Source organism: Polypterus senegalus, chromosome 7, assembly GCF_016835505.1.
Source record: "Polypterus senegalus isolate Bchr_013 chromosome 7, ASM1683550v1, whole genome shotgun sequence".
NCBI lineage: Eukaryota > Metazoa > Chordata > Cladistia > Polypteriformes > Polypteridae > Polypterus > Polypterus senegalus.
The window spans coordinates 124,024,980-124,041,733 of NC_053160.1; the positions used below are offsets into that span (position 1 = coordinate 124,024,980).

Sequence of the window (16,754 nt, forward strand, 5' to 3'; positions counted from 1 at the left end):
GACGCTCCTCTTCTTCCTTCTTTTATTGTATGTTAAATTGTATTTCCTTCAGGCACTAGACATTTTTCTTGCCAAAACAAAGTTAAAGTATTTGTTTATAAGTTGTTTTATTCAGGAAGTTTTAATATTCATTATCCTTTTAACTTTAAATATTCTTGATATTGGTTTAAACTGATGCTTTCAGTGATGAAGATTTTAATCCTGTTTTGCTGTGCTTACTAACACTGTAGTATCTTTTGTATGTGGTTAGGGGAAAAGGTTTTTAATGAATGATAACAATGGATAATTCAAAAGTTACAACTCTGTGTAAAATACTTTCAGGAATAACCTCAAATACTAGTATTCATTCATTAACAAATTGATGCTTCACTGCTTTATTCAATAGTGAATCAGTTTTGAATGCTTTAAAAGAAATGCCTTTATGCAAATTGTACAAAACTTATAGACATTATGCTTATTTCTTTTTTAGAGCACAAAGTTCTTCAAATGTCTACTGGAAGAACATCGTCTGGGATGCAGTCAGGGGTTTCCCATGACATCCGTATTGATCGAATCAGAGGACCCCATTATGATGAAGTTGCTGTAGATCCACCTGTCCCTTTGCAAGAGACTAGGGAAAGCAACTGCACTTTAAATTCAGAGCCTCTGCCACCACCCCCTCTGCCTCTTCAGCCACCAGTTGGGGCAGAGTTTTACCCAAGTGAGAATGATGAGCCTGTTGAAGCTCTAGACCTGAAGCCCATTCGTCGTTTTATTCCAGACTCGTGGAAAAATTTTTTCAGGGCCAGCAAGAACAAGAACCAGTGGGAAATGCCTGACTTGAACAATCATTCTACCAGTGATGGCGTGCAGTGCTCACCTCCTGCTTCTCCAACACCATCTGTTCGTAACCAGAAATCAGTTGCTAGTTCCTACCAAGATCCGTATGGAGGTTCTGGTGGCAGCTACAACTCCCGCAAAGAAAGAGAAGTCATGATACCTCATGAGCCTTATGATTCTTTGGACAGGAGGACTTATCGCACAGCAATGACTTACAGTGAAAAATTAGAAGCCTATGAGATGAAATACTCTTTTATGAAGTCCTGGCCTGGCCTCCTGAGAATACTTTGCATTTTTGAACTGCTTCTCGGTGCTGCTGTCTTTGCCTGTGTCTGTGCCTACATTCATAAGGATAATGAATGGTACAACATGTTTGGTTACTCACAACCATACAGTTATGCTGGTAGTAGTATGAGTGGAGGCTACTACTACAGTGGACCTAAAACCCCTTTCATTCTGGTTGTGGCAGGGCTGGCTTGGATTGTTACAGTGATCCTCCTTGTTCTTGGTATGACCATGTATTATCGTGCTATTCTCCTGGGATCAAACTGGTGGCCATTAACAGAGTTTGGCCTGAATGTGTCTCTCTTCATTTTATATCTGTCTGCCGCCATTGTTTATGTGAATGATATTAACCGGGGAGGACTTTGCTATTACCCTTTGTTTAACAATGGAATAAATGGTGCTTTTTGCCGCATTGAAGGAGGCCAGACAGCAGGGGCAATTTTTCTTTTTGTCACAATGTTCATATATATCATCAGTGCAATCGTCTGTCTTAAGCTTTGGAGGCATGAGGCAGCAAAAAAATATAAGAAATACATGGAACAAGAGGTAAGATGCATTTATCTTAATTGAATATTTGGTAAACCTGTCTTGTTATGACAAACCTATTTAAATGATCCTCGTAATCGATCCCAGGCTGATGTAAGAAATGCCTTTTATTTAAAAGCAGCCAGAAATAGGGAATGTCAACTTCACTTTTTGTTTCATTTCACCAATATATATATTTTGTGAAAAACTGAAAAACAGTGTGTGCAAAAGCATTTATTTAATAATAAATATTTAAAAAAAAAACAATTTTATATGTAAGAAGACAATATCTTAATTCCAGTCTTGTTTTTTAAAAAAAAAAAACAAAACACTTATGTACTATATGGATTTTTGCATAAATGTCATAAAATTATTTTGAACTACTCTTATTTTATTCACATATCCTCTAAACTGGAGTGAACTATTAAAACTATCTGGGTTTCTATAGAAATAATTATACAGATATTTATCTTTTTAACAGGGAACATTTTAGAACTGCTTAATTCTTTCCCAACCACTTGATTCATCCAAAGTAACATTGTCTAGTTTTGAAGATCCCTAAAGTACTACTGCCTACCACACTAGTTGGTAACTTATTCCATTTGTCTATCTACGATTCTCTGTGTAAAGATGGAATGGTGGTTTGTCCACCATGGAGTCTAAAGTACATCAAAGGCGAGGAGGTAGTTTAGGGGGATTGTTCTGTATTGAGTCTTTTGAATTATCTAGTGCAGGGGCTCTTAAACTTTTTATTTTGAGGACAGAAATAAGAAAATCAATACTGTGCTGGGAAGCAGGAAGAGGATTATTATGATAATGACAACAGACATAAAGGCACATAACACTGACCGTAGAATAACAAAGTAAATGTTTTTGTTTCCTTTTAAGCATATTTTCACGTGAATATTACTAAAAGAATAAAATCGGAAATAAATATATTGTTAAAACAGTACTGTACTGCAAGGAGGGTGTGTTGAGCAGCTGGAAAGAGTACTTTGAGAGGCTGATGAATTAAGAGAACGAGAGAGAAGGTTGGATGATGTGGAGATAGTGAATCAGGTAATAAGGACAGCTATGTAGAGGATGAAAAATGGAAAGGCCGTTGGTCCAGATGACAAGCATAGAGGTGTTTAGGAGAGATGGCAGTGGAGTTTTTAACCAGATTGTTTAAAGGAATTTTGGAAAGTAAGAGGATCCCTGAGGAGTGGAGAAGAAGTTTACTGGTGCTGAAATTTAAGAATAAGGGGGGGGACATGTGCAGAGGAGAGATGCTGGGTATATTGGGAGAAGGATGCTAAGGATAGAGCTGCCAGGGAAGATGAAAAGAGGAAGGCCTATGAAGGTTTATGGATGTGGTGAGAGAGGACATGCAGGTGATGGGTGTAACAGAACAAGATGCAGAGGACAGAAAGATATGGAAGAAGATGATCCGCTGTGGCGACCCCTAACAGAAGCAGCCGAAAGAAGAAGAAGAAGTTCTAGTGTGTTGAAAGGGACCAGGGGAGGGTTTTTTTCTCACAATGTCTACAGTAAATTACAGAGCAGGAAGAGCAAAGAGCTGAGCACAAGGTTTTTTAAAACTATTGTTTACTTCTGTTACCAAGATTCCCAAAATGCTGGTACTGTACAATTGTAAAAATTTAGCTTTTCAATACTTTTTCAGTACCACTATGCTCTGCAACCCTAGCCATGAGATATGTTCAGTTAAAAAGATCTTTCAGATTATCTTATCCCCCCTCCTGAAATATATGCTTCTTTATAATTATATCATTGACTTGTTTTACACATTATTTTGTCCTCATTTTGGTTTGTTTTTTGGAAAATGTCTACCATACTGTTGGATTTAAGTGTGAGAAGGAATATTTATACTCAGAAATTGATAACAGGTTATCCACCTGTTTCCTGCACAGGTATAGACTATGAATAAGCTGGGTAAGTTGGCAAGGAATTCACTGCACATCGTGCAGTGAACGTAAACGTAAAGTTACCTTTATATTTTAAAAGGTCATCAGTACATTTTAAGTCTCACAGTTTTGATTTTTACTTTAAAGCAGATTGTTCAAAGGTGTTCAATTTGTTTATTTTGTTTTGGTATGATTTACGCTGTTTTGTATATCAGCTTGAAAAAAACTTTTTCCTTTAATATGTTTTAAGTTTAGAATCTAAATCTATATATATATATATACATATATATATATATATATACTAGCAAAATACCAGCTTAAATGAGAAGTAGTGTGTTAAAGAAGCAATGAAAAGAAAGGAAACATTTTGAAAATAACGTAACCTGATTGTCAATGTAATTGTTTTGTCACTGTTGTGAGTGATGAGTGTTGTTGTCATATATATATATATATTTACACACACACACATAAACATATATATACATATATATATATATATATATATATATATATATATATATACATATATACACACACACATATATAAACATATATATACATATACATACATATCTACATATATACACACACAGCTATTTCGTATCAGTGCAATACGCTGTTTGTTAAAACGGTTGACTCCGCTCTTACGTGCAATAACAAATCAAATCATTCAGTTGTCTTTGCTCATATGTCATTTTAGAGCTGGACGCCTGGCATCTTTTTGGCCACAGGTTCGTTTCTGTTTGCTGTGAGGTTCTGTGTTGTGGAGATTCTCAGGATGGATTGCAGGTGCTCATCAGTGAGGCAACTCCTGTGTGCTGTTTTGTTAGTCTTTATCACTGAGAAGAGCTTCTCACACAGATATGTGCTACCAAACATGCACAAGGTTCGAGCCGCATGTAGACGGACTTTTTTTGTTCATCAAAGTCACCAAAGCGTGGTGCAAACTCAGTGCGCAGTGCGCTCAGTTTATCAGCAAAGTGCGTATTTGGGAACACCGTAGTGACGACTTGGTTTAACAGTACTTGGCAACAGGGAAAGTGGGGCAAGGTGAACTGGTGCATTTGTGTCTCCCATAAAAGCAGCTTCACTTGAAATCACTTTGTGATTGTGCACGGGTTAAAACGTCCGCTGAAGTGTCAGATTCTTATTTAATTATGCTGTTTTCTGTATCTTCTGAATTGCATTCAGGTTACCCTGATGCAAGGCAGCTGAAGCGCTGCATTATGGGATCTGTAGTTTATTGTGTTACCAGCGCTTCATATACCGGGCTTTAATAACAATAATACAGTATATAAAATGATCTCGGGCGGATATAATTACGCCGGGCGGATGTGGCCCGCGCCCTTGAGTTTGACACATATGGACTAAATAGAACTTGAAAAGATATGTTTTTCAAATGTGATCGCGCAATTCAGATAGAGTTGACGCACTACAGCCTGCATGCCTCAATGAGTCATCCTCCCCTCGCTCTTACTTTTTTACCGTTCATCTAATGAATACACTGAGTATGGCTTTACCAAAACAATCATTGATGGCGAATAAAGTATCCATTATTCGAGTATGTAGAGCGGGATATATATATATATATATATATATATACCCGTATCGCAGCGGAGAAGTAGTGTGTTAAAAAGGTAGAAAAGAAAAGGGAACATTTTAAAAATAACGTAACATGACTGTCAATATACAGTATTTGTTTTGTGAGTGTTACTGAGTGTTGCTGTCATCAAGGATTTGATTATCATTATTTCTTTCAATCAGGTTCGTATTTGTAGGATGTGTTGTGTTCAAGTTACATTCCGTGTTTGTCAATCGTTGTGAAGATGACAGGTTTCATTCATCGATTCGTTTCTTACTGCATCAATAAACAGCTCGTCTTCTTCTTTATCTGAGACCTGACACACTGCATGCACGGGTTTTTACACTGTCTTCCTTTAGCGGGACATTAACTTTTTCCACCGTGTGCTTTGTTTCCGCAGTAGCTGGATTTATGAATATGCTTATCAGGCGCTTCATATTTTTGCTGCCTTTTCAATTGTGTAATTCGGTTTTGTTCAGCTCTTTGGAACTGTTGCCTTTTATCTGTGCACTGCGTCAGTTCACGTGAGCCGCCGGTGTACATGCATCGAAGGTTCCCAGCTGTGCTGGTGCCATCTCGTGCTATGTCCATGGCTGTATTTAATGTTACCTTAGTCCTGGCACTTAAAACTTTCTCTCGCAGTTTAAGCTGAGTTTGTGTCAAACACCACCCTGACCATCTCATCTTCCTCTCCATAAGCACAGTCCTTCACCCGTGAATATTTACCCGTGGCAGTTTGCTATTGGATTGCCGCTGACGGACGGCCTTATATGGGCAGGCACTAAATTACAAACGCCAGCGGCAGCCTGTCTATGAACTTAATTTAAAGTGTAGGTTTACATCGTGCTTTGTTTCAGTAGCAGAACTCATGAATATGGTTGTATATGTCACTCGTTCGCTTCGTATTGTTTCGCTGCCTTCTCAATTATATAATGCATGTTTTCTTCAGCGCTTTTTGAGGTCTTCCTGGTTTTCTATGTACTGCGTGATTACGTGGGAGGCGTGATGATGTCACACGAAACTCCCCCCACGGCGTTGAAGCTCATCTCCATTACAGTAAATGGAGAAAAACTGCTTCCAGTTATGACCATTACGCGTAGAATTTCGATATAAAACCTGCCCAACTTTTGTAAGAAAGCTGTAAGGACTAGGTCACATGTTCTGGGCCTGCTCCAAATTAACATTATTCTGGACAAAAATTTTTAATTACCTCTCAGACAGTCTTGGACTCACAATCCCTCCTAACCCATTAACAGCTGTGTTTGGGGTTCTTCCAGAGGGTCTTAAAGTGGAGAAAGACAAACAAACTGTGATTGCATTCACTACACTGTTGGCACGCAGACTTATTCTGATAAACTGGAAGAACCCAAACTCTCCTCTTTTAAGTCAGTGGGAAACTGATGTGTTATATTATTTAAAATTGGAAAAAATCAAATACTCAGTTAGAGGATCTGTGCAGACTTTTTCAAAACATGGCAGGATCTAATCAGTAATATTTTGAAATGATTTCATAAAGCACATAGAATTTGTTGATTTAGGTATTTTTAAAAGCCTTAAATTTTACACCGTTTGGCTTGCTCTCTCTCTCAAGGGTGGGGATCGATCTGTTCTTAGCATAATTCTTTTTTTTTTGTAAAACTTGATTGCTATGTATTGATTGTAATAAAATTAATAAATAAATAAATAAAAAAAAAAGAAAGCTGTAAGGAATGAACCTGCCAAATTTCAGCCTTCCACCCACACGGGAAGTTGGAGAATTAGTGATGAGTCAGTGAGTGAGTCAGTGAGTGAGTGAGTGAGTGAGTGAGTGAGGGCTTTGCCTTTTATTAGTATAGATATATATATATATATAGATATATATATATATATATATATATATATATATATATATATATATATATATATATATATATATATATATATATATATATAAAATTCTTTTCGCGTTTTAAACGGAAATTATGTATGACCACCGAACATATTATAATACAGGATCTAATCACTTCATTTGTGGACGCCATTTTTATGTCGTCTTTACGAATTGTTATTATTTGTGTGAGAGTTATTTTGCTGATATTGAAAAGAAGTTAACACAAATACGCCGATCTATCCCGTAGAATTGCGCCCTGCGTCACCCTCTCCCAGCTCTCCTCTCTGGACTCCAGCGCTCAGCCATCCGCCGCCAGGCACGTTCTGACAGAGAAGTTTTATTTATTCATCCGCTTGACTGTTGCAGAAACTGCCACATTATAACTTTTTTTTAATTGGCAGTACTTGATAGTAGAAGAGATGAGGAAAACAGCTTTGCGTCTTTCTACTTTTATAACTGCGTCGAGCTATAAACAATGTGAAGACTACACCGCCTTCAGCGGCAAGGGGTCGTGATAACAAAGTGGACGCTCGGAGGTGTGGAATGTCGGGCTGCTCCGCTGGGTTGAGAGCTTCGCAGTTTTGGGCAGCGTCCTCGCTTCTTGCACTGTTTGTGACACATCGAGTGCCCCATCAGCTCCTGGGAGAGTGGAAATCTTTGCGAATGAGTGTGATCGGATCCATCAAAGCAAAGGTCTCTTTGTAAATTGCGCTGCACAACTACTTACTGTCCCTTAAGGTGAGTTCAGGTCACTAAAACCCTGCAACATTCAAGGTTGCTTTTGTGATGAATTCTTTTAATAAGATGGAGAGTTTACATCTAAGAAGATGTACCGACCTCTTCATGTTAAGTTTTGGACTTGGGGATTGTTTGGACCTTCTGCCCGTTAAGCACAGAAGGGCAGCGTCCGCATTTCTCAGTATAATTTTTCTCTTAAATCACAGGCACGTAGTGCAAGGTTGTCAGGCAGAAATTTGCAGAGTCACATAGAAAATGTAATTTCTATACCACATCAGTCGTGTAGCACAAGGGATCTGCTACCAAGAGATGATCCAAATACATTTAAGCTGCTGTTAGTGCTACTTACTTGTTGTGTTATAGCGCCTTTAAAATGTACTTTACCCGAAAGCACTCCAGTACTGCTCAGTGTATCTTTACTTCTTACATGTTAATGTTTTACTGTTTAATAATTTATATGCTCCATTTAACTTTTTTCCCTTGCACTCAGTGAGCAAAGCCACTGGGTAATCAGCTAGTAATAAAATAGTTTAGAAGATTGGTTACTTTTTCAGCAGCATGTGAACAGTATGTATAGGATGATACATCACTGAACACTGTCATTTAAGTAAGATGTACATTTTTTTCTATTTCACTGCATTATTTGAGCTTAATTTGTGAGATTAAATGTGTCAACATGATTTTGTATATTGGTAGTCCTAACATGAGAAATATTTTTTGCTCTGTAGAATGCAATTGATCTTTTAAACATATATTTTTAACCATTTTAATACTTTGTTCATAAACAGTGTTTTATCTGCTAAAAGTGTAGTAATTTTTAGGTTATAAGTACTGCTGACATGAATCCTATCATTTTCATGTGCTCTTGTAAGATGTCTGGTTCTTAGCTCTGGTATCTGGATAGTTAAACTACCTAAAATATCTGAAGTTTTTGCTGTAACAATTCAAAAAGGCAGAAAATCATGTTAATTCTTTTATTTAATTTTCATTTAAGGTAGTTGCAATCAAGAGTCCAGAAGGACATAAGAAACAGGTTTCTAGCACCTTCAAACATGTTGTATGTTAGGAAAGTTTGAATCATGATAAATGTTTTTTTTGTACTTTACTGTTGAGTGTCACAATATTGACAGAAATATAATTATTTCAGCACATCCTGAATCTGCTCTGTATCTTTCCATCGTGGCCTTGCCTAGCACAGATTATAAGGGAAGTTCCCAAACCATCTCAGTCTGTTACAAACAAAGCAGCGAAAGTTTAACTTTAAAGTCCTTCTAGATTGTCATTGTTTACAGTACATCTGATTGTAAAGTGTGTAACCTGAGTAAAATTTCTGCTTCTATAAATTAATAGATTTTTTTAATTTTTTACCAAAAGGCTATGAAAATTTTTGACCATATTATGTCCTTAACCTTTATTATGAACAATATATGGAGATTTATTTTTATTTTGTCTTATTTTCAAAACCATAGCATTACAGTGGCATGCTACTAAACCAGACAAATAATAACCATTTGCAAGCAACGTAGAAAAACCAACAAAAACACAAAGCAAAACAAAATTCAACCCCCACCAAAGATATTTAGAAATTAAAACTAATTCATTTTGTATTGTTAAGCAAGTAGTCTTTTTCTTGGAGAGTGCAAACTGCTCTAGTGTATTAAATTAAGCAAAAAGCACATCACCATCCTCAGGTCCCCAGATTAGATAAATTCAATGATTTGGCTCCACTTTATTATCTTTTTTGATGAAATTTGTCAAATTTGGTCTTGTCCATCTCGGGAGATGGATGTCAGAGTTGGAACTCCGTTAGCAGCGGTGTTGTTTTACCCTTTTTTTTTTTTTATCATCCCAAAGTATCCTGTATTTACTCAACTCGAGTATATATTTGCAAGTATATATATGCATGACTGGCAGAAAAAAAGGCTCGGAAAGAAATGAAAAACACAGCTAAAACTTCATCGAAGTCTAAACAGGACTCAAGTTCAAGCTATGGCCTGGAAGAGACTGACCTGGAACCGATAGGCGAGAGAATGGGACTCCCGGGACCTGATACCGCAGCATCACCTAAGCTGAGAGCAAAAGTGCTAGTGAGTCAGGCCAGGAGACCTCATCAATTCCAGAAGGTTCATTGAAACTGAAAATGGCCTTATTTTCTGCACTGTCAACTACCCACCGCGAGCCACCATCTCCAACTGGGCTTTCTACTCCACCAGCAGAACTTAGAGAAGACCGAAATGAGCAGTCCGAGCCAAAGGTAACAATCACCTCAATGATCACCACAATAACTACAACACTCGGGGAGGACATATATGAGATAAGGTGTAATATAAAGAAGATTACAAATGATATAAGGAAAGATATAAAGGACATAAATGTGATAAATGTGAAGCAGTTTTAGGATATTAAAGACTCGGAGAAACATTTAAGTAATAGCTTTGAGGCAACCTTTAAAGGTATGCTGGTCAAAATACAGGAAAATGCGAGTAGTTTTGAAAATAAATTTAGAGCACTTGATGCTCAGCTTTAAGCAAATGTTCACAACTTGCATTGAAATAATTGAACAATTTGCTTCCGCCACTGATGAAAAAGCAACGGCTACTGAATCCAAATGTATAATGTTTGGTGACAGACTAACTGTGCTGGAAGGTGGATATAGAAGAAATAATATTATATTATATTTAAAAATAACCAAATTTTGTATTTTCCCTGAGTTTTTTCACTTTCAACATCTGCTAATTGTGCCACATTTTACACCATTAAACGCCGCTTACTCTAGGTACATATATACACGGGTTGTACTATCATACGTTACCAGCATCTCCATGGGTACTGTTTAACATCATACCCCAGATTTATTCTTTCAAGCCTTTTCAAGATTATATTCTAGGTTTATAGTATTTGGAACTGTATTGCCAATAAATTTCTCTACTCTATTCCTTCTATACCGCTGCTTGGGGGATTGTTTTGTTCTGGACGTCCTCTGTCTCTAGGCATGTCAAAGGACTGGGACTTTATGAAGTGTAGTCTAGCCTCACCTGGGGATACAAAATTTGGTGGGTGGGGTTCTGGGGGAGGAGAGACAGAAAGCAAGCTATTTCTGATCTGTCCTTTTCATCCCCACAATTGTAAGTACCAACACAACAGTAGGCTTCATAGCCATAGCTCATGTCAATATTGATTATTAAGGTTAAAGCTATCATCTATATATATATATATATATATATATATATATATATATATATATATAATTCACTAAGGCAAGACAACCATGGAAAGCTCGCCGGAAGGGGCGTGGATTCACTAAGCTGCCGACAAGTGAGACACCTATGGCGCACGCAGGAAAGAGCCACGCCCACCAACTCCAAGACCATTGGATACAACGACAACTCGCAGGGCCACGGCCACCAACTCGGACGCAACGACACAGAAAAAATGGCGTCATTTATATTCGTCTGTCGTAGAGGTCACATGCAGTGCAGGTCAGGTTAATGTCATGTGCATGTCATGCACCTCCGAGCTACGTTGACTGTTCATAGAGGCCTGTTTTTCGCGGAGGTGAATCGCCATATGCAGCGTGTGAAACGGTTTGCGAGGGGTATCCCATGGGATCCTTAAAACAATCCTTTACAACTGAGAATGAAGCACAATGAAATAAGCAGTCTTTAAAAAACAGCTTTTCGGTTACGACGCACGACCGCGTGCACCATAGCAAACTGTTTTACACGCTACATACAGCTATTCGCTTCCACAACAAACACGTGTCTTCTTAGATACTCCTGCAGGAACACGGAAGATGTTTTCCTGCCCACCAACGCTCTTTTTTCACCGGCCGGCGTCTACCCTCGCTCTCTAGGCATTCACACTGCCTGCCCTTTTGCCCGGATGCAAAAACTCACCGACTACCCATTTAGTCCCTTTTGTCTGTGGTAAGAGTCCGCATGCACGTCTGAGCCATGTGGCGTTTGTTATGCCGCAGGTTCACTATTGTGTTGTACTGTATTTTGCTCTCTCCAGAATTCCATCTTTTCATTCACTTACTGTTGCATTCTCACACCAACCCGTTTTAGACATCCGTGTCTTTCCAGAAGTGTTTAGCATTCAATAAATAATTATGCATGACATTGACCTGTGTCTACCCAGCGCAGAGAGGCGTTGGTAAGCCGTTGAACCCCATTCGGGCTGCAAGCTGTGGAATTCCCACTAAATGTGACATATACGCTCCCACTTATTATGTCCCTACCCTTTGTGCACACCCCCCTCCTACCGTGGTCGGGTATCTTGGTGGATTATATATAGAAAAGCACCCAAACCCGAGGGGTATCACATGGGGTCCTTAAAACATTCCTTTACAACTGAGGTTAAAACACAATGAAGTAGGCAGTCTTTAAAAACCGAGTTTTCGGTTAAGACGCACGCCTGCATGCACCATAGCAAACTGTTTTACACGCTACATGCAGCAATTCACATCCGCAACAAACATGCGTCATCTTAGATGCTCCTGCACTTTGTTCACACCCCCCTCGCTACTACCGTGATCGGGTGTCTTGGTTGGATTATATATATAAAGGCAGCCAACCGCACAGAGCAATGAAAAGTCTACAGTTCCATCTTTTCATTCTCTTTCTGTTGTATCCTCAAACCCTCCCTTTTTAGACAACTGTGTCTTTCCAGAAGTGTTCAACCATCAATAAATAATTATGCAGCGTTTGTTATGCCGCGGGTTCACTATTGTGTTGTATTTTGCTCTTTCCAGAGTTCCATCGTTTCATTCACTTACTGTTGTATTCTCACAGCAACCCGTTTTAGACAACTGTGTCTTTCCAGAAGTGTTTAGACTTCAATAAATAGTTATGCATGACATTGAGCGTGTGTCTACCCGGCGTGGGTAAGCCGTTGAACCCCATTCAGGCTGCAAACCGTGGAATTCCCACTAAGTGCGACTCATACGCTCCCACTGGTTGCGTCCCAACCCTTTGTACACACCCCCCTCCCACCTCGCTACTACCGTGGTCGGGTGTCTTGGTGGGTTATATATAGAATAGCAGCCAAAACCGCACAGAGCAATGAAAAGTCTACGTCACTCACAGGTACATCTGGACTATGTAAAGACGGCGACTCAAGTGATGAGTTGGAGGTGGGCACATGAGTGTGCAGTGCATACTGAACGAGAAATCAGCAGACTAGCATGACGGACGGAGCTGCATGGACGTCATTCTCCTCTCCTCTCCTCCCGTTCCACACTCCGCGCCGTGCACCCCCATCCCTCCGTCTGGCAGGAGAAGGCGTGAGGACGATGCGCCAGTTTTCAGTCACGGATGATTGTGTGTTGGTTCGTTCCGTGCATTTTTACAATGTTGCTTTTCTTGCTGATTTATTACATTACCGATTTTTCAAATGTTAATTTTCTCCCTCTGTTTAAAAATCATTAAAAAAACGGCCTGATTATGTGGCGTATGGTATGCCGCGGGTTGGCTAGTATGTAATAATGTACAACCTTAATTTAACATTATAAAATGACAACAAAAGTTCAGAAGAAATGTCTCTATGACCAAACAGTGAACTTTGTGAGCTGGAATGTCAAAGTTCTTAATCACAAATTAAAGAGGAAGAAAGTATTCTCTCACCTAACAGGTCTAAACGCCAAGGTAATATTTTTACAGGAGACTCACTTAATCAGGAAGGATCAGTTTTGTTTGCAAAGAGACTAGACTGACCAAATATTCCACTCCAGCTATACAAAGAAAACTAGAGATGTGGGAATCTTAATTCACAGAACAATTTCATTTGCAGTATCAGATGTGGTATCTGATGATGAAGGGTGATATGTGATGTAATTTATTTAATTGTAAAGTGATTTTGATAAATATCTATGCACCCAATGTGGATGATAGAGACTTTATCCAAAATATATTTGCATCGATTCCTAACTTGAACACTCACAAAATTATAATGGCCGATAACTTTAATTGTGTTTTAAATCCAGACCTGGATAGGTCTTCAGGTACAGGGGTGACAACATCTAACATTGCAAAAATAATCACACAGTTTTTAATTGATCATAACTTATCAGACCCATGGAGATTTCTATATCCATACTTAAGAGCATATTCCTTCTTCTCACCAGTACATCATTCTTACACAATTTCTTGCCCGTGATCAAATCTTGCAAATACGTTGCTATTGTTATCTCCGACCATGGCCGTCTGATCATGGAGCTCAAATCACTATGCCCCACATTCTCATCTCAAAGCTGACGTCTTAACCCCCTGTTATTAGCTGACAAGAACTATACAAAATTTATATCTAAGCAAATTGATTTTTTCTTTTAGACACAAATGCATCCTCTAAGGTTTCTGCAGGATTTCTCTGGGCAACTCTGAAGGCATTTTAGAGGACAGATTATCTCTTATCTCTCCTACAAAAATAAATCGGAAAACAAGAAGACCTCAAAGTTAATCAATGAAATTACCAGAATAGATCAAGAACATACTAGGTCTCCAAATGAGATACTTTTAAGGAAAAGATAAGCTTTGCAATCTGGACTCAACCTTCTGACAACAAAAGAAACAGAGCAACAAATTTTGAAATCACATCATCATTACTATGAACATTGAGAGAAAGCTAATAAGATCAAAGCTCAACAAATCCACAAGCAGGACGTTCGCAGTGCAATATCAGTAATCACCAACACAGACAGAGAGAGAATCATTTGTCATAAAAATATAATGTACACATTTAGAGACTACTGTCAGTCCTTATATTCTACTTGGCTTAAAGAATACAAGACACAATCTAATGCGTTTTTGATATACAGTATTACTGATACCACAACTAGATACTCTCAGTGCAGAGGAATTGGATAAACGTCTGACATTATCAGAATTACTAGACACTATAAACTCACTTCAGAGTGGGAAAGCAGCAGGTCCTGATGGTTACCCTGCTGAATTTCATAAAAAAAAATCAATCAAGTTAACTCCCCATTTATTAGCAACTTTTATAGAAGCCAGAGACAATAAAATTCTACCTCAAACTTTTCACCAAGCATTACTTACAGTTTATCCAAAAAAAAATAAGGACTTATTACAATGTGCATCATACCGGCCAATCTCACTTATGAATAATGATGTTAAAACACTCTCCAAACTCCTAGCTAGAAGGATTCAGAAAGTGCTTTCTTCAGTAATATCACAAGACCAAACCAGATTTATTAAAGGCAGACACTTAGCTTCCAATCTTCAACACCTATTTAATGTAATATATTCACACATAAAGTCCCAACACTCCAGAGATCTCATCTTTGGATGCAGAAAAAGTATTTGATATGATTATGTGGGATTACCTATTCACCACTTTGCATAAACTTGGGTTTGGCCCTAAGATATTTGAAGCATCAGTTTGTATTAACACTATCATAGACTACTTCAAACTAGAATGTGGTACCAGACAAGGATGCCCCTTGTCACCAATGTTAGTTGCAATTGCCATTGAGCCATTGGCGGTTTACTTTCGAAATGTATCAGAATTAAAATGGATTTTCAAAGAAGGACTTGATCAGAAAATATCACTATATGCAGATTATGTTGTACTGTATATACCAGACCCACAAAATTCAGTGCCTGCAGCCCTAACTGTACTAGCAGGATTTCAAATAGATATCTGAACTCAAAATTAATTTGAAGAAAAGTGTGCTTTTTCCAGTCAACTCTCTAACAAACAGCATTAGATTGGGCACCTTACTTTTTATCATTGCAGATCAGTGTAAATATCTAGAAGTAAACATCACAACTAAATATAAATATATATTTTCAACAAAATTTTGCTGTTTGCATGGACAAAATTAAACAAGACGTGCATAGATGGTCTACCCTCATTATTACTTTAGCAGGGAGAATTAACACTATCAAAATGAATATCCTCCCTAAGCATCTGTTTCTATTTCAAAACATCCACATATACACTAACAAATCATTTTTTTAAGAAATTAGATTAAATCATAATTTCATTTATTTGGAATTCGAAATATCCACGCATCCAAAGGGCAACCCTACTATGACCTAAATCAGAAGGCGGCATGGCTCTACCTAATTTTCAATTTTATTACTGGGCGGCAAACGTATAAGCTATAAAAACATGTACAGTGACGCAAATAGATGAGAACACACTAGCTTGGTCTGCAATAGAAATGAAATCCTGCAGTACATCTTTGTATTCCTTGCTTTGTACATGAGTAAATACAAGGTATCCTCAATATACTAACAACCCAATTGCCTTCATTCACTCAGAATATAGAACCAATGTAGGAAGGACTTCAAGTTAGAGAATATTTTATTTGTTGCACCTCTACATGATGACCATCTTTTTCCACCCTCTCAAACTTGCAGTTTTTAATGTTTGGAAAACGTACGTACGTTAAATCATTTAGAGATTTGTATATAAATAATGTCTTTACATCCTTTGAACAATTACAGTCTAAATTTAGTTTCCCATTTTCCCTTGAAGAGCCAGTCTTGAAATCTTTAACAGCATTTCTACTGTATAATATATAAAACCATTTTAAAGATCCCAAAGCACAGTGAGAATAGGATCTGTTACTCAGCATTTTAGAAAAGGAGTGGAAGGCAGCCATGCACAGAATTCACTCTCTAAATGTGCAAAGCATTTAATTATTCAACTTAAATTTTTTATCAAGCACATCAATCTTGTTTAAAATTTTCCGAAATATTTTCAGGGCAAGATCCAACCTGTGAACACTGCAATCAAGCTCCAGCTTCACTAGGCCACATGTGTACCAAATTAACATCATACTGGACGCAAATTTTTAAATACCAGTCAGACAGCCTTGGTGTCTCAATCATTCCTAATCCATTAATAGCTGTGTTTCGTGTACTCCCAGATGGATTTAAACAAAATGTAATTGTCTGTTAGCATGTAGACTTATCTTGCTCAACTGAAAGAATCCTAACTCACCTCTTTGGGTAGCTGATGTTATATACTATTTGAAATTGGAAAAAACTAATTATCTCTTAGA

The 16,754-nt window shown here is 37.9% G+C and overlaps 1 protein-coding gene across 1 annotated transcript in view; it reads left to right on the forward strand.

Annotated features, from left to right (window-relative positions):
* Window positions 1-466: 466 nt before the first annotated feature.
* marveld2b (MARVEL domain containing 2b) overlaps window positions 467-16,754 on the forward strand; it is a 31,112-nt gene continuing 14,824 nt past the window's right edge. The window contains exon 1 of the mRNA XM_039759244.1: window positions 467-1,650. Within this exon, the coding sequence (XP_039615178.1) occupies window positions 487-1,650 (1,164 nt within the window). The 5' untranslated portion in view covers window positions 467-486. The remainder of the gene's footprint in view (window positions 1,651-16,754) is intronic.